Source organism: Natator depressus, chromosome 4, assembly GCF_965152275.1.
Source record: "Natator depressus isolate rNatDep1 chromosome 4, rNatDep2.hap1, whole genome shotgun sequence".
NCBI lineage: Eukaryota > Metazoa > Chordata > Testudines > Cheloniidae > Natator > Natator depressus.
This window is the reverse complement of record NC_134237.1, coordinates 31,326,754-31,346,538: the sequence shown is the minus strand read 5'-3', so window position 1 is coordinate 31,346,538 and position 19,785 is coordinate 31,326,754. Positions and strand designations below refer to the sequence as shown.

Below are 19,785 nucleotides of genomic sequence, written 5' to 3'. Positions count from 1 at the left end.
TTAGTTGTGAATTGATATAGTGCTGCCATTCTCAGCTCATGACTTTATATTAATTGTGGCTACTTCCTTTTAACATGTGATGCAGTGAAATAGCTTATTTTAAAGTGTAAAAATAAAATTAGCTGTTCCTGTTACAGTAAAGTATGTGATTCAGTATACAATGTATGTCTGAAGAAATTTCATGTAGAAGTTAAAACACCAAAATGGATTAACTTGATTTTTGTTTCATGCATCAGTGCAGTACTAAAATTTAACTAAATTAATTTCCTTGGTCAGAGTCCATTCTTCATTTATGATTTATGGGTCTGATCCGCCACACCCACTTCAGTTAAATTGGCAGTCTCTGCTTAGGAGCAGCCAAAAACTACATGGGCAGAGGACTATGACATATCATGAGGGGAACAGAGTTCCACCTATCCACTCTCAGATCACTGATTCTACACTACCTGAATACCTGGCATTAGGGACCTTTCTCCATGAGGGCCCCTGGTTCCTGAGTAATTTTGTGGGTCATAGAGGTTCTCAATCTATCTACCATTGTGGGCCGCATCCAATACTATTTGTATGGCCCTGAGGATGTCACATGGGCCGCAGCTCAGTGCTAACTGGGCCGCAAGTGGACCATGGGCTGCAGGTTGAGAACCACTGGTTTAGAGTGTAGAGTACTTCTCCATCCCTTTCTAAACTAAGCCCAAATATCCTCAGTATCTGCACCCCTTATTCCACTGAAACAGGCTCAAGCATTTAGTTAATAACTATGCACATTATTTAATTAGTTCATATCTTTGGAGAAAAAGAGATCAAAGAAAAATGAATCAATCATGCCTTGGGGGGAATATATTCATGTCTTTATTGTGCTTGCACAGCTTTCCATTTAAGCCTTTGAACAGTTTCTCAGTAAGTGGTTTTATTTATTTGATTCCACTGCTGGCCATCGTCTGAGCCCTGCAGACCCCCTTCCCCTTCACTTCAAATGGAACTCCTTTGTATGTAGCAATGCATTGGTCATTAGTATGAAGGTCAGGTTGGATCTGCTCCCAGATCTTCTTCTTGGGATTAAGTTCCTTCTCAGGTTCTCCTGTTTAAATAAATAAATAAAAAAACAAGTAACAGACATGAAACAAGAGGAAGAGTATGGGCTGTATGTATGTGTGAGACAGAGTGTAGTAACATTTTCCTTTGAGAATTTATTTGAAGTGATATTGGCTGCCAAAAAATTGTCACTTCATCAAGCCTCAGAGTGAAAATTGTCAAGATCATAAATCTTAATTGTGTTTTTTGGGTTGGGTACTTTCTGATCCTTACTTGATAGTACTGTAGGTCCCTAGAGAAGAAAGTTTTATATAGCTAGCTATAATACATAATCACAAGGAGGTAACAGTATGCTGTGTAAGCACTGGGATTACAAAGGAAAAAGGGGAAAAAAGTTTTTATTTAATGATTTTCAGATATGTCAGAAACACAAAGTAAATATTGAACATAGGAACACATTGTCCAGAGAGGCTTACGCTCATCTACAGCACTGGGCAGTGAAGTTTTAATTATTTGTTTTAGACAGTGTAGGCACATGAAATTTGTACTGAGTAAATGTGAAAGGCACGTGGACAATCTACAACTGTAGAGGGTGAGAGAAAGATGGTCCTGTAATTAGAGTGCTACCCTGGGACTTGAGGGACCTATGTTCAATTCACTTCTCTGCTACAGACTTTCTGTGTGACCTTGGACAGGTCACATCTTTATGCCTCATCTCCCCATCTGTAAAATGGAGATAACAGTACTCTCACAGCGGTGTTGTGAGGACAAATAATTAAAGATTGTGAGATAAAGGGGGCCATGTAAGTACCTAACTAGCTTTTTTCAACTACTTTTTACAGCTAAAGGATTACAATAGCGGAACAAAAAAAATAAACGTTATACCTGCTCAAAATATTCCTCCTGTTTGCATTTCTTGCCTGACCATTTAAAAAATGACAAGGGAACCAAAAAATTAACCTGAATAAATTCCTCTGTTGCCAGTTTAAAGATGATTTATACTGAATGAACTGCTGTGTGCCAACATCATCTTTCATGATATAAATAAAGCATGACAATCAATTCATTGTACCATTTATTTTCCTTTGCAAAGACCAAATGGATTTCAGATCTCCTAAAGTAAAACAAGACTCCGTCATTTAGCCACAATGCCTTGGGGTGTTTTTAACCCTTTTTATGTGATTCATGTTAGTAGACTGAAGAGCACAAGGGAAATTATAAACACTTCCACTGGGTTAGGGCCCAGTTTAATAATAAATAGCCTCCAGGGGAATTAATGCCATTTCACTGTCAATATTTCAACTTGCTAAGAGTTTCAATTCAGCCCAGTTATTGCACATACAATTAAAATGTTATGTTTCAAAATTCACAGCACATATATACTTTATTGGGAAAAAATTATATCCCCAAAAGGTAGGACGACAGCCAGTGTACTAGGAACTAACATGACTCATCAAATCAACAAGCTGCGCTCTACTTAAGGGGAAACTGCTATGTTTTCTGTAGTAGCATACTTCAGTGATGAGCATTCTCGTGTTCTCATTCCATCCCCTCTATTCAGTCCTTGCCAGCCCAGGAAGAAGCTCTTGAGAAAGACTTCAGCAAACTCAGTCAGGAAGATGTTTTAAGACAATAAGATTCTTTTTCCTGACTGGTTAACCAACGGGTCTAAAACATTAGCCAATAACAGATACATACTACTTAGTTGTGATGGCGAGATAAAATTATCTTGTACATGCATTAGGTTCTTACTGGCTTATATCAGGAACATTCATTAAGCAAAAGAATAATAATAGAGGGTCCCAAAATGCATAAGGAAGGGAAAAAACAAGCAATTGTCCTCAGATGGATGAGTGGACAGCTGCCATTCCAACTCTGCCAGCTAATGTTTGTCATTTAGACACTTCAGAAGACTGGGTGCTCAGTTTGTGTACCCTTGGTGATAATTATAAAGAAAAGTTACTTCAGCCTGGTTCTGACTCTAACTTCCATAGCTTTTTTTTTGTTTGTTTTTTGTTTTAAAATGGGCTTCCACTGCAGGCCAACTTCTCTGTTGAATAGGTTGGCCTGCGACAGCGCCAAGATTCAATGCATCAGTCAGAAATTATTTCTCACAAATGGAGCACTTAATTATGTCAATGTCTTAACACTTGTAGAACTAATTGTATGATTTTTTAAAAAAAAAAAAATATCTAGAACACTGTCCTGTACTAAATTCACAAAAAGTCATTCCTTTATACCAAAATGGATACATACCAACTAAATAAAGTTATTAAGCAGAATAGCTGCTAAACAATTGTACTGTTCAGAAGGTGAAATCTACCTTGTTCCTCCCCCCCCCCAATATTACAAAAAGCAAATGAATTTTTCAAGGATAAACTAAAATCTGACTTTTATTACACAAACGCTTTCTGGATCTTATTAAGAGTGTCTTTGGAATCCCAAGTTGAGCTCTCCTGGGATCTGTGGTGAGCTTGTATTAGATTAGCACAGGCACCACTTTTAAACATTACCAGAGCCTCTCCTGTACCCTGCCGCTTTGCATCCCTTTCTCTCATAAGACAAATAATCCTTTGAAAGGATATCTAAAAATAAAATGGAGTAAAATTATGGCCACAATGATTTTCCCACCCTCTTCTTATGGATGTGAAACATGCTGAATCTGCCAAAGAACCAAATGAAATGTATCAAACTGTACAAGTGCTATCAAAGTATTAAAAACCTAAGATAAAAATAACAATGCCACCGAGTGGTCTTTTCAAAGCAGTCTGTATCATTATCCTCAGTTTAGAGATAGGGAAACTGAGGCACAGAAAATTAATGTAACTTGCCCAAGATCACCCAGCAGTGAGTGGCAGAGCCGGGAACAGAATCCAGGGCTTCTGATTGCCAGTTGAGTATTCTATCCACAAGGCAACACTACAACAAGAGAGAAGCCAGCCATGTACTGTAATTGTGGTAGAGAGATCTTTCCATCCCATCATAGCTCAGTGATTTGCATTAGACTCTTAGGGTTTTATAATGCTGCCATCATCACAGCACCTATGTGCAAAGAAGGTAAGGAAAGTATGATCCAGTACCTCGAAGCAATTTAACAGAAATATAGATTAATTTACCACTGGGGAGAAAAATCTAGGACTGAAGATAGAGCTTACAACAATGGTGTTAGTTTCTTATCAGTAGGAGAGGTAACTGAGCAAAAAGTGGAAAGCATCCACACACCAACGTTTTGAATAAAGGAAGTTGTTTATACAGCCTATCCACTGCACAGCAGGTTTAAAATAATCTGAATTTCTCTTGTAACTGGTGAACCATCAATTGAAACATCAACTGTTTTAGACCAAAATTAGCATTTGAACCATACACCTCAAGACAAATTTGTGGTTGCTGCAGCATTTCTCCACCCTATTTTTCTTTTAAAAGCTTCTATTGTACTGTTACAGAGAAGGGAGGATTTTATCACAAATTTTGTAACTATTAAAAATGGCTGTGTGTGTGAAGTGGGGTGGAGGAGAAGGGAGTGTCTGTATGTGTGTGGAAACTTTTGCTATGACCTTCATCAAGCAGGTGATTTCACTAAAGTAGAATGGAAACTTTATGAAATTCTTAATATGAAAAAAGACCCTTTCAAAGTTGCAATTTCTTGTGGTTTTGGGTATGAAACGTGTAAGACTACTTTCTCATTTTTGTAAAGTAAAATTTAATTACAGTTAATAGTGACTGCATAGCCCAATGTCCCTTAGCAAGATATTCTCTACAAATACAGAAAGAGGGGAATTTGAGGAAATTCTCCAGTTTCTGCAGGGAAAAAAAATTGTAAATTGTAAACGTTATTAAATCGGAAATAGCTAACATTCATGACAACTAAAATGAACATGGAAAGTTACCCAGTGCCCCCCACCCCCAAAATTCCCCTTCAACATATACAGTATCAGTCTGTTATTTTTAACCATGAGTCCATTCTGCTTGACTTGGGACAGCTGGATCTGCTTTGGGGTTGTTTTTTTGTTGTTGCCGCTGCTGCTACATAAGCTTTCAGTCTTCAAATTAAAATCAGACCCAGCTGCCCTTTCTATTTTAATTTCAGTGACTCAAACTGAATGTTCATGGTTTAAACTACTCACTTAAAATCTATCAGTGTTTAAAATTATTATAACTAGTCTTGGAAATTAAACTGAATTTGAAATAAATAATGTGAGTTCCATGTTCCTGGTACTGCTATTTTTGAACTGCTTGGTTAGCTTTGCTTTTAAGAAAGCAGTGGCTCAGCCAACCTTGAGATTTTGGTATACAAAAGCTAAGTAGGAGATTTAGACACACATCTCCCATTAATTTTAATGGAAAATGAGTTTAAACCTCCTGCTCAGCTTTTGAATATCTCAACATAAATTTCTTTCCAAAATCAAGATATTTCATTTTAAAAACAGTTGAGGTTTGAAAAAGGGTACCAAAAAAATCTGCAAAATCACTGCATTGCTTGGATATGCATAAGGAGATAAGTTATATCAATTTGGGTCTTTTTTTTAAAAAATCTGAATGACTAATAATTGGCAACATTCACATTTTAGGTTTTAATGACAGTCTTTAAAATTTAGGTTCAGAACATACATTATGTGTAAATTACAGTTTTGAACAGCTGCTAATTATTGCCATTAGACAATGAATTTAAAACAGCAAAGAACTGAGTGCTGATTTTATCAATCATGCAATATGACACTGGGTTAGGGAACCTTCTTAAAAGTAGTAAAATCCATCAGGAATTAATTGATGTCTGAAACAGCCACACATGTACAAGCAACTATCACATTGATAAAGACAAAGCAACCAACCGCTGAATAATCCCCAGCACTCATTTAGAATGATTAAAGATTGAACATTGCTTACATTGTGTTTGGTTATCCTTATGCAATCTTCTAACGACCAGAGCAGTGGTTCTCAACCACACGTAGGTGTACCCCTAGAGATACGCAGAGGTCTTCCAGGGGGTACATCAACTCATCTAGATATTTGCCTAGTTTTATAACAGGCTACGTAAAAAGCACTAGCAAAGTCAGTATAAACTAAAATTTCATACAGTGACTATGTATACTATGCACTGAAATGTAAGTACAATATTTATATTCCAATTGATTTATTTTATAATTATATGGTAAACATGAGAAAGTATGCAATTTTTCAGTAATAGTGTGCTGTGACACTTTTGTATTTTTATGCCCGATTTTGTAAGCAAGTAGTTTTTAAGTGAAGTGAAACTCGGGGAATGCAAGACAAATTGGACTCCTGTAATGGGTACAATAGTCTGGAAAGGTTGAGAGCCACTGGACCAGAGGACTCAAAGGACCAGCCCTTCACTGCTTGAGAAATTAAAATCTAGTAATGGTTAAACCTGATTGAATTTTTTAGCACAAAAGAGGCAGTCAAAACTGTATGCACAAATATATGACAGAATGAATAATTAGCCTCCAACATCTGGTAATTTGTTTAGCCACTGCTAACAATGTGACCCAAAAGTTAGGACAGTGTCTCAGTCAATGGGCCATTAGAAACAACTCTGATAAGACTGTTCAACAGTCATCAGTGTTCTGGCAAATTAAAACTTTGGTGATTAAGACAATGGGGAGAAAAGCTGGTATGATAATGTCAGGCTCTCGGGCAGCTTATGTCTCAGGCAGCATAGGTCAACCTAACTCTAACATCTACACTAAAACATAGCTCCCACCTATGTAACTCACCCACTACACCGACTTAATAACTCTACCTCTGCAAGCGGCGTAGTGCTTAGGTGGATGTAGTTAGGCCGATGCAGCGTCAGTATAGACACTGCACTGCTTACATCGATTGTTGCTGCCTTTCAGAAGCCATCCCACATTGCCCCACACTGACAGTTAAATCAGTACAAGCGCTCTTGGTGAGGATGCATGCTGTCAACACAAGGAGCGTAGTGCAGACATGCAAAAGCGATTTAATTACTGTGGTGGCTGTATGTTGACATAACTTAGGTCAACTTAATTTTGTAGTGTAGACTTGCCCTCACTGAATCTTACTGACCTAATGATTCAGAACAAACCTTCCATCATGTTAGGCAGGATCAGTGCCCTGCAGAAGGCTGGGGATAATGCACATGCCTGTCAGTGTGTGTTTCACAGGTTTTTTTTTTTTTTTTTTTAAAACACTGATTAAATCAGCACTCTCTCCCTGTCCTACTTCCTCATCCCTAAAAATGAACCTAGTGAAATGTACTAAATTACATCTGTTTTGCATTTACATTTTATGTGAAGTCTTGCAAGTTATTTATTCTTAAACAACAAAACGAACCTTCCACGCTATATATTATTTATACTTAGGCTTGGAAGGATTAGACTTTTTAATGGTAAATGTCAATTTCACAGTACACACAAACTGAGGAAAAATATTTCCATTGATGATGTTTGAAATTTATAGGTGGGCAAAGCAAGAAAAATGCTGCTTGAGGACTTGAGTTTGATTTGAAGACACAGACTTTGTGGACATGTGATATGTTGACAATTTGTGTTTTAATGGCTATGAAGCTTAAACTTTTTAAATCTTAACATATACTGTCATTAAATAATTACTGTCTGACTCCCCCTACTGTCTGATCCCTCAATCTCCCACAACTGTGAAAATTTATATGGACAAAATCTGAAAGCTTAACACACATAATTTTGAAAAACTGAAAATTTAAAATCGATAAAAAAAGAAAAAAGCTTAAAAATAAACATTGATAATATCCTTCAAAATTTTAGTCTATATACCGTATGAATGCATGATTCCTTCCATCTTGTGTGCTGCTTTATACCAATTACCTTATTGCGATTTTATAAATACTCTTGATTCCTGCCAAAAACTGACTGTCACTTAGAAGTGTTTCCTTCACAACTAGCAAAAGAATATCTTTTATATCAAGTTGGCTTGCTCTAGCCTTTCCTCATATTTATTGATCTATGTTTTGTATGTTTTCATATGTAATGATTGGTTCTATTCTAGAATGTCTATTTTGTGCTGTTAAGAATGAGTGGTGTATCCTCAAAAACAGTTATTGGCTTTGTCTCGTAGCTAACAGTTTTTCTGAAAAAAATTATTTTTTCCATTGGTGCTTTAGGGAATAGTTGCCATATTTTGTAGCTAAAATGTATATCTCCAGAAGTCAATTTAAAGAAAAAATGGTTGTAAAAATCTTCATTTGGCAGCATCAAATCTCCCCAGATGTCTCTGGCTTCATATCAGAAGGAACTGGTTGTAAAGTATAACAAACGCTCTATCATAGACTGCAGGCCACAGGTTTAGTTCTAAAGTACAACTTTCATACGACATTTAATTTATAATACAGCTTTTGTGAAACAGAATAGGTCAATAGAATATCAATATGCACCAACACCTGGGAACAATTTTATAACAAAGGCGGACATAGCTGATTCTCACTATGAAAAGACTTCTGGAAATCTAATGATGGATCGAAGCTTTCCTTAAAAGTAATTCTAACTGTTTTGCTACAGAAGTGCCCCATTAGGCAGGTGGCTTGGTGTACAAGAACAGACAGGATGCAATGGTAACAGAGCTCCATAGCTCTGTGATCATTTCCCTCATTTTCAAATGTTATTTCTGATAATTTATTTTTGATTTATGAGTTTGGACTCAACATAAAATATGACACGATAAAGAGCAAATCAAGGCTGACCCCTCAAAGCTGTCAGCAGGATTAACACAAGCATACGGGAATTTGAATTTTTTTTGGAAACAATGGGTAATAAAGATAATGCAGGAGTCAACCCAAGGGAGACACTCTTCACCCATCTGATTTAAAAATAAAATCACTACTTTAGTAGCTTTAGCAAGAAGACACAATGTGGGACAGTTCCAGGTTAAATGTTTACTGTTTTGATCACTGTTCTTAAGAGATAGCGAACCGTCTAACACACAGCTCACAAAGGACATTGGCAGGATCGTGTTCTCACTAAGGTTAATCTGTAGGAGGAGCAGTTTAGAAGGATATGATTTTAAAATCTCTTTGAAAGTTAGAGATAGGCTCCAAGGTAGCCCATAGTGAAAGAAATTACCAGCCATAACATCCAATGTATTTCCAATTACAATTCTGATTCATACTATGTGAACCAGGATTTCTATAATTTAACATTGGGGATGGAAAACATCTACTTGGGTGGATTGGGAATGGAGAAAAAGTGTCACATGAATCACACTTCTGTGTGCCCCAGAAATTTTTACTTTTGTATTTTGGTTCAATCTATTATTCTTTTACGAAACAAATGTTTATGACAGTGAAGGACAAAAAAAATTGTTGCAGGATGTAAGGCCAATGAAGGGGCACCATTTACAACTGGGTTGGCAGGGTTCTTCCAACTTTCCGCCTCCCGTACCCTTACTACTTTTGTAGACACATGGCTTCCTATCAGAAGGAAGCTGTTGTAAAACATACAAAGTCTTCTATCACAGGCTGCAGGCCCAAGGTTTAGAACTATCACACCACATTAAATTTATAATACAGCTTTCCAGAAAGAGACTGTGTCAATAGAATACGAGTATGCATGAACACCACATTTTTGGGTTTGACCTCAGCATAAAATATGCTTAGAGAAAGAGCAGTCAAGGCTGACCCTCACGATCCTGTCACTAGGATTTTCCCACTAGCAAAGCTTATTCTGCAGCTTGTGCTACCCACTGCATGTCCAGTAGAACTGATAGCATAAGGGAGTTTGAACATTTTTTGGAAACAATGAGTAATAAAGAAAACATATATGTTTTCTATTCACAACAATGTATTTCTCACAACAGCTTTTTTTTTTTGAAGGCAGATAATTTCAGTGTTTTGCACTCTTCAAGTCTGCCTGTTAAATAGATTGACATAATTAAATAGCACATTTTCCAACAGAATGAATCAGCAGAGTGCCAGCTAAACCACACTGGGAAAATGTCAAAGCAAAAGGAATCCAAGATCTGAAAAAAAGAATGTGACTTAAGATGTTTCATCTCAGGGATTTCCTTGGTTTCAAATAAAAAGTGGCTAATTTTGGGCAATTATGTGTTCTTTCCAGTTTTGGCATTTACTAATGAGTTAATTTGGTTTAAGGTTATGAACTATTTTTCATGGTAAGTATGTGTGCATATCTCTTATGATATATTTGTAATGACTAGCTTGGTTTATATTTTGAGACTGCCATGTAACCATTTTCTTTAGAAATTCTTCATCCTTCAAACACAAAACACTTGAACAGCAGATTTGGGTGCAGTTGATCAATACTATAAGGTAAAGGAATTTATTTTTATTATTTATTGGAGATTTATTATTATTTATTATTGGAGATTTATTGGAGATTTCTGGATTTTAGTTCACACTGTACGTAATCTACAGTGCATCTGATTTTTCTTCAGCAATAAAATGGTATCTTTTAAATATAAAACCAAAAAAGAAAAAAATGCTCCAATACTTATTTCCTCTTTAAACAGGATATTATTTGTAATACACTCTGAATTACAGCAACAAGGCACAGCAGCTAAGTCTTAATAAAACTTACATTTCATCTATCTGAAAAGCACTAGTGCAGAGACTTCGCTTTCTCAGTGATATGCCATCCAAAATTTTTTTGTAAGTACCAGAAGATTACATTAAGAAGTATTTATATAAAAGGTATGCTGTGGAGATAAATATTCAATAAGCCGAGTGTCCTGCCTTTTAAGTAGTGCGTCAAGTATGGCACAGCATTTCCAACACATAGCAACGCAATTTTAAGCGACAGCTATTGTAGGAAGAAATCAGACCGTATTGACACATACACACCACATCTATCTGGATGATCATTTTCAGAAGATGACAACTTGTGCTTGACAGTGGATGGCTCCGGGAATTGATAATGAACTGTGGAGCTCATCACTGCCTGTCTGGCGTTAAGCTGAACCCATGACATAGACGTTATAAGCTCCACCACCACCACAAACAATATATTGGCATCTTGGTTGATAGAGTCAACAGGAAGGCTCAGAAAAGATGTGGAAACTGAATATCCCTCTCATCCTCAGGTGGTGGGTCTGACAGAATTGTGATGAGATACTTGGGTGGAGAAACACTCAGTACCATTACCTGTGTGATGCTTACCTGTGAGCAACTAGAATATAATAACTGTACCATACTGGGATGTCAGTACAGCACCTTTCACAAACTCTACACACACTTTACTTGGGGGCTGGAGGTATCTTTCTCCCACTCAGGATACAAATTAGCAAGACCAGGTTTGATTCTATCATAGCAAACTGTCATTTTCAGAATTAAAAAAACATTTAAAAAAAATGTAAAAACATAACCAAATACAATATGTTTATTGGAGCCAAAGATCATTTGAAGAACACAATATTAAAAACTTTTCTTCAAAATTCACCTTAGAAATAGATGTTTCCCAGAAAACATTGTGCATATTTTTATGAGGTGAAGGATATAGAATTTGGAGTCAGGAAACCTTCGTTCTATTACTAAGTCTGATGCTGACTTATTATGTGACCTTGGGCAAGTCACTTAGCCTGTCTATGCCTCCACGCCTCCATTTGCGAAATGGAAATATTGAAAATGACCACGTTCATAAAGAGCTATTAATGAGAATGCACTATGTGTTAGGTATGAGAGCTATTATTTCTCCCACAATCCCCAATGTTTGGCTTTCAGTGAGATATTTTAATCATTCTTTATGCTATGTATTCAAAGAATACTAGAGTATTCTTATAAAAATATGAATTCTTCACATGAATATTACAAATGTCTGCAATTTAACTCAATTTACAATACTTACTGTATAATCAGCTCCAACTGAGAGACAACTATGGCACTTATATGTAAGTTCCTGGCTATGCATTTTTCCCCATTTCCCCAGTAATACATATTGCTTACCAGGAAAACCTTCAAAGGTGATTCTTTCTCCAGGAACAGCCCCACTGGGGGGAGCAAGGATCTCCACCTTCTCTGGTGAGCTGGCACACATCACCATTGCCTGAGATACCACTCCCCTCATCTTTGCAGGCTTCAGGTTACAGAGTAATACTACCATCCGGTTCTGCATCTGTACAAAAAAGAACAGATATTCATTTAAAAAAAAAATGGTAAGGAAACTGAGTTAAGGTTTTGGGAGTTATTTGATTATAGAAAAAAGAGGATTGATTATGAGGGAGAAAGCTTAATACATGTAATATGCATATATACAGTAGCCTGAATATTGTTTGTATACATATAACTATGCTAACAACAACAATAATACACCAGAAATAATAACCACTCGGTTATTAGACTATTTTTTTTAGACTATTAGTCAATAAAAGCCAGGAAACAGACAATTAAGGATGAAACGTTCCAGGCTGTCCTCCAGCACCTAAACACAACAGGGTACCATACTAAAGTCTCGAAGGTTGAGCCTTGATTTGCCAAAATATTAGGTAATACATATTTTACTCATTTGCCATGCTTTTGTTGTTTTGGGTCACAACTTTAGGCCATCTTTAGTACAGTGCTGTTAGCAGGGGAATTTCCTTTTAAAAAAAAAACAAACAAACAAAAAACCCACTTCTACAAACTAAAGTTACTATATAAAATATGTAATTATATAAAAATGTTTGGGTGATTTAAATTTCAGGATACAGATTACAGCTGTGCCGTATGTTCCTATTCAGCCCAAATACCAAAGATAATAGAAATTTTTTGAGCAAATGAAAATGGCTGTATGTACTGCACACACCAACTCGGTCATTTAAAACAATAAACACTTCTTTTTTCCTTAATTAATAAATAATAATGAGAGTAAGCACTGCAACCAGACCCCATTAGAAACCATTTTGCCCTAGAAAAATTAATTTTTAAGTTGAAGCAGAACTTTTTTAAACAAAACAAAAATGTCTTCAAATTTGCCCTATCCCACAAAAAATTGTTCTCAGATTGAGATCGCTGCATATTAATGCATAACTTTTTAAAGCAAGATCACGACTCCTTTTGAATTTAATAAAATTTACACATGTGCAAAATTCTGAATATTTAGTCAGAAAATTTAACAAAGAAATTTTTCTTAGCATTAAGATACAAATCCCTGAAAACAAGAAGGAATAATGGAAAATAGACAATTTAAATATATTCTTGATATTATATATCTACTGGGTACATACAGTACATTTTGCAGGTGATAGTTGTATATTTTAAGCCATTGTTATGAAAGTAAATCCCCAGAAACATATGATGTAAAATGTCAGTGGTTCTATTTTGTTTTAAATATTTGAAATGCAAATATCTGAGCTAGCCTCGTCCTGAATGCTGCATAACAATCGAGATAGACCAATGTACAGAATAAAAGGGACACTGCAATAGTATTGTGCTCTTTATTCATGCTTGGTTTTGACTGATTACAAAAACAATCCTGGGACAGACAGCATATAGCCTTTAACACTGAAGTGCAGAAACAAATGGAAATATGTTGTAAATGCATATAGCCAAATTTAGATTGAAACGAAATGGAAATGGGAAGGGTTTTGAATTACCTTCTTCATACACCCCCTGAGTGGCTGTGGTGAGTGATCGGAGAGCTTTAATATTATTTATATTCTGAAGAGTTCATGAATAATGTTTCTAGGTACAATGGTACAGGTTGGAAAAGGATGTACACACTTGTAAACTTCAATATCCAGATGGTTTTCTTCCATTAATGTTTCCAGTAAAGTCAAACTAGTATCCTTTTCTGACTGGCTAAGACTCTACTTTTCCAAATGTTTCTCATTATATTATTTTCTTATATTGTACCACATGTGATTATGATTCAGAGGAACTTTAAAGAATGGGCATGAAGACTTTAACAAAACTAAACATTTTCTGGATACACACAAGAAGATGATTGTTTTATGTGCTCTCATTCCAGTTAACATCTCAGGGCTACAAGATGCCTAACACACACTTTTTAAACATGTGTGCTGTTTATGCAGCTTACACTTAAATGAAACTTGGAATGTTACAGGTGTGACAGAAGAACTTGGAAAATATCTTTGTGTAGACTTTTAAAAAACACATTACTTCTTCACTACAACATTAGAAACAGTATTATCGGACAGGGAGCATTACCATAAAATTTGTTTTTATTTTAAATAACTTTAAAATATTCCTTTTTTAAGTGTTTGCTGGATGTTCCAATCTAATATAAAAAGTGAGTTCTGGAAAGAGATCTAATTATTTTAAACGTCAGTGTGTCTGGCATATAGTTTAGATGGCCCAAAACAAAACCTCAGATCCAACACCCAGGAAACCTTGTGAAGTTGGGAAATTGGTGACCAATATCTCTATAACAAACAAATCCAGAAGCTGGAATTCAAACTATCCCTCTACAACACCTCAAGGTTAAAAAAAGTTCAGATTTGGACACAGGCTTTAAAGCTTGGACCTCTCCCTAGTAGGAACCATATGATAATAATTAAGCAACTTTAGATCCAAAGACTAAAATAAACATCAGTATATGACCAAAAGTCTATGTGATCATATAAAAATATCTGAAAAATCAAAAAGGTCAGCATTTTTCTAATAAAATTGCTTATAAACACACAAATTATTTTATGGAAGCAAAATAAGACATATGAATCTAGAAATTTTAATCTCATTAACACATTTATATTTAGAATAAATTTGCATTTTAAACACCGATATGATAATTTAAACAAAATAAGGAATAAAAATAAGTGAAAAATATGGAAAAAAATAATCATCACAGATTCATAAAAGTTAGAGTTGGAAGGGATCCATCAATCCTGAATCATTTACTTGCAGCATTACATGCCCATCTATATTATTCCCCTACACTGGCTGCCTGAGTGAAATATCAAAATTTCCTTTCAAAAATTTTCAATGAGACTCTGACCTCCTTTAAAAGCGAGAAACTTTGTAACAGAAAGAGTATTTACAGGTGCACAAGTACAGCTTGTCATCTAGTTTAAAATCTGTCCTTCCATAGTTAAAATATTATTTTTAATAAACAAAATAAAAGATTAAGACCGCTGATGAAGAACATGTCTTTCCTATAAACCAGGAGTCACTTTAACAGAATTAGCATTAGCCAGCATTCTTTGGGACTAAGACAGTATGCATTACGCAGCCAAATACTGTGTAAAAGTAATTTCATTTGTACCTGTTCAAGAGGCACATGCTTCACTAAGCCACTAACAACAGTTCTTGGGTTTGTTTCTCCAACATCCACCTCCTCGACATACAGAGAATCCGCATCAGGGTGATTTTTTGCAGTTTTGATACAACCGACACGAAGGTCCAGACGAGAAACATCCATCAGTCTAGAGCCATCATTCCCAGCTGCTGGCGGCTGCTGCTTCTTCTCCCTCTTCTCTCCTGTAGTAGTGAGTTTAATTAAATGCAGTAATAACGCCCTAAGATTTATACATATATACCAACTTGTATGGACAAGAGAAACTACAATCTCAGTGTGAGGTATAAGTACAGTACTTCAGTTCATTTAGTATCACCACTGGATACCTGTGTTCTGAAAGAGGAAAACAAAGGAAAGATGTAACTTCTTACCTGCACCCATTATTTCAAATCATGTCATTCTTAGACCTAAACTACAGTCACTGGTAACTATTTCCCATAAATATTAAAACTTAACATTACAAACAAAACTACTGTTTATTTTCTTTTTTAAGTTAAAAGTCATCTTGATTTTAAATATGGCTATTTTGTATGAAAACACAGTGTTATGTATGATAGCAGCAGCAGCAAACTTAGTACTAGTAATTCACCAGCAAAATGGACACCAAGTATGATACCTAATAAAAAAGAAGTGATGCAAGATCCCTATAGTCTTCTTGGCCTTAAAAAGCCTCCAAGAATGTTGTATATTGATAAAATAAATTGATATTTCTCTTGTACCAATAAAAAGATATTTTAATCACTTCTCATCAAGTTATTGCTGGAAAGCTGGTTTAAGGTATTGCATCCTTTATCTAAAAAAAATCTGAATTGCTGACCTGCCAAATGTTTGCCATATTCAGAAGGAAGAATTAATATGTGTGTTTGATGGGAAATTATCAAAAGGCATCTTAAGTTTCAATTGATTCATAGCTGTTACTCATATTGATTTAAGAATTGGCTCATATTAGGACTCATACAGATATTCTTCTCTTTTTTAAATTAACAGCTCCCATTTTGTAAGCTCTCAGGGCTGTAATAAATGATTTTGTATATAAGAACACGTATGCTGGTTTGAAGATGAGACATTCACATTTGGTTTACTGAATTACAATCCATGGGAGTAGCATCTTAATTAAGACATGTGTATTCCAGATGCTAGTTTTTTCATCTAAAGAAGCTGGATCTTTCTGTCATTACTACCATGATATGTAAAATCAAAAGATGAAACATCATCTTCAGGAAGGAAAAAAGGGACAATGAAGCACCTTTCTTTTTCACTGGTAATTTCAGTAAATAACTGTCTATAAATTTTGGTTTATAAATGTTCCAGTACAGGACTGTGCCTGTATAAAGTGGCAACTTTCAAAGATAACATAAAAAAAGAACATAGTTATACATTAGGCAACAGCTCATCTTCAGAAACATATAAATTCATACAACTTTCTGAGTAAGGAACTGGAATCGGGAGTTCTAATCATGACCACCTTCTGCCCACCAAAAAAGTAAGTGTAAATAAGGCTATTTAGTAGCTCATTATAAGAGAGCACATAGAATAATTTCCAACAAATTAACATGTAATGTAATATGATGATGACGACGACATGACAGAGTTGCCTCCATCATCCTATGTATTTACATCATACTCATCACCTGACCTCTGAACTGTTGCATTTCACAGTACAGTGAACTTTGGAGCCAATTCTGGTTCCCTGTCCCACATTTCCACCTTCTCAGGTTGCCCTTGGCCACAGCCAGAGTAGTGCTTGTCAGCAGGAAAAAAGGAAGAAGAGGTTCTGTGCATATCTCTGTATATACATGTGCACAGGCCACACTCACTCCTTTGCTGTTTGCCCAGGAAGCAGATGCGAACCTCCTGCTGATGCTACCATATTCAGCCCAGAGCTGTTGCTACTACCACTGCAAGCCACAGACCCACAGAAGACAAGAGGTTTGCAAGCGAGGAGGCAAAGGGGAACATGGAAGCAAACAGAGAAAAAACAAAGAGGGGAACAACTGCGGAGAAAAATTGAGAATCATGGGAGAAGCAAACAGGTGTTACATATTTCAGTCATTTGTCACACATTTTGATGGCGTGATGCTGCACACTAGCTGGTTTGAAAGTTGAGTAAATGCCCATCACAGTGATACATAAGCCCCTAGATATATCCCTTGTCTCTTAAGATATTACAATAGTATGTTTCAAAGATAATCAAATTAAATTTCTTCCCTTCCAAATTACTGTCATACTGTTAAACAGCTGACCAAGACAAGGGGGGGAAAAAGTGATACAAAAGTTAAATATATGTTTACTTTTACTTACCAATTCTTTATTAAACCCATAATCACTAGATCCCAGCAAAAGATGCTCTAAATTGTGCATCTCCTTATTGCTTTAGAGATGCCATCTGGTCTCTGCTTCAAATTTTATGAATCCCAGTGATATCCTAGTCTGCGACAAAAGTGGTTGCATACTGAAGACAAGGAAAATGATTATACCCACCTTTCGGTCCCTTTACTGCCATAGGGATGTCCAAATTCTGAAGAAGGTCCAGAAATAAATCCATTTCCATCAATAGTGAATTGTACTATTCATAAACTGACCCTTCCTAATCATGCACTGAGTTGCTAAACAGACCTTTGTGGAAATGTAATCAGTATTTTATAATTATATTTTTTCCTCTTTCTTAAATTATTATCTTCATTAAATACTCTTACATGAAGGTTACTACAGGCAGCTAATAAATATCAAATTGAGTCAAATATATTTGGGTACAATATTTAAAGTCCCAACACACGGTGTTAATTTCCAGGAATGTTATGTGCCTAGCTGATTTCAATGTACTCCCCTCTACCCAAACAATAATACCACTAGTGTTGATAGGGATGAATTTAAATAGGATGTTGAAGCTCATTCACTAAGAGAGTTTTCCGAAAAGAAGCAGAAGAAACAGTCAAACTACATTGGGTTCTACCCTTTCATGTTATATCACATTACTACTTTTTATTGAGTAAATTCTCTAAGCTAGTTTATGGGCTGTTGCTTGCATGGTATCAATGGTAGAATCAAAATTGAACAATGAACCTCAGAGTTATTTAATTTCATGTGCTGTGTTGCACACACTACCTCAAAATTTCAGTATTTTATTTATTATTTTGAAAGGGAAGACAACCTACAGTTCAGCTACACTAACACAAATCTGCCCAATATCCAACTTAAATTTTAAGTGCCCTAAACCTATTTGATTATTTTTTTTCATTAGTTGTAAATACTTCCTTTCTCCAGGAGTTTAAGAGTTAATGTGTATGAATTTTCCTACTGTAGCTCTCCTGATTGCTCTTTTCTATCCTCTCCAATAAAAATCTAAACAGCAAGTCTGCAAACTAACTGTTGTAGATGCCTAAGGGATTTAAAAAATGGAAATACCTTTTTTTTCTGCTTTCTCCTTTTTTTTCTTTTCTTCACTTCCATCTTTAATTTGGTCTTTGGGACCAGAAGGATAGGATGTGACAGGTATAGGCTGTGGTAAGTCTTCCGAAAATGAGGCTGTAGAAATGGTTCCACTGGATGGAACTGGGATATGTTTCACTAAAATTAAACATGATGGAAGTTAAAATGCTATTTAAGTTCCTTAAAACTATAATTGAAATCAGGGCATTTTATATGAAATACAAAGAAAATTTAAAGAAAAACAACACAGGAAATGAGTGCTTCAGAAAATAAAATAAACAATATTTCAAATATCCAACTATGTCACTTTACTAAGCAGACCTCACACACCATACAAACCTACAACAAAATTTATTCTGATTAAATAGCTGTATTATTGTTTTTATATTTGGAAACCTAATATTTTTTCCTCAAAGAAAATGGATAACTTTAAAAATACACAAGAAAAAGAAAAAGCAAGAGAGGTGAGTCCATCAGTCCTATGCCTACCTGTTCCTTCCCTCCCCCATCCCCATTTAATCTGAGGTTTAAGGATACTCTTAAAAGCAAAACACAACTTTGTGTAAACACATACTCAAAGAGAAAATGAGAAGGAAAGGCCCCAGCAAAAATTTATGCCTATGCTCAACTTTATGTATGTGACTACTTCCATTAGCTTTAATGAGGCTACTCATGTGCATAAAATTAAGCACAAATGTAAATCTTTAGAGAATCGAGGCTTAAATCACCAGGAGACAAAAATAATTTGAAAAGCAGTTATAGCATAATTATAATTTTAAAATGGTGTTATGAAGAATATAAAAGTTGTAGGAGGCAAAATATAATGGAGACTATTACCATCACAGGGTTGGTTTTTTTGCTAAAATGATACATGATTGATTGAGATTGCAAAAACACTTTTTTACATACAGAAAAAATGTGAATCCAGAAACCATTTTTGGGGTGGGGGAGAACTGGAGGGATATAGACATGATCTTGGGGTTTAAGTGAGTACAGGACTGTGAGCCTAAGAGAGAATTTAAACAATCATTGTTTCAGTCAACTAAAAAAAAAGTCGTTCTGGGGCATCAAAAACATTTCTCTACAGATATGTGGTAAGTACCAATGTGACAATTTAAGACATTCC

At 35.6% G+C, this 19,785-nt stretch overlaps 1 protein-coding gene across 2 annotated transcripts in view; it reads right to left on the bottom strand.

Annotated features, from left to right (window-relative positions):
• Window positions 1–810: 810 nt before the first annotated feature.
• The window catches only part of AIMP1 (aminoacyl tRNA synthetase complex interacting multifunctional protein 1), a 62,862-nt gene continuing 43,887 nt past the window's right edge, over window positions 811–19,785 (bottom strand). For both annotated transcript variants that reach the window (XM_074950714.1, XM_074950713.1), the window contains exons 4-7: window positions 18,636–18,797; window positions 15,198–15,412; window positions 11,942–12,110; window positions 811–1,078 (exon numbers count right to left, since the gene is read on the bottom strand). In XM_074950714.1, the coding sequence (XP_074806815.1) occupies window positions 912–1,078; window positions 11,942–12,110; window positions 15,198–15,412; window positions 18,636–18,797 (713 nt within the window). In that variant the 3' untranslated portion in view covers window positions 811–911. The remainder of the gene's footprint in view (window positions 1,079–11,941; window positions 12,111–15,197; window positions 15,413–18,635; window positions 18,798–19,785) is intronic.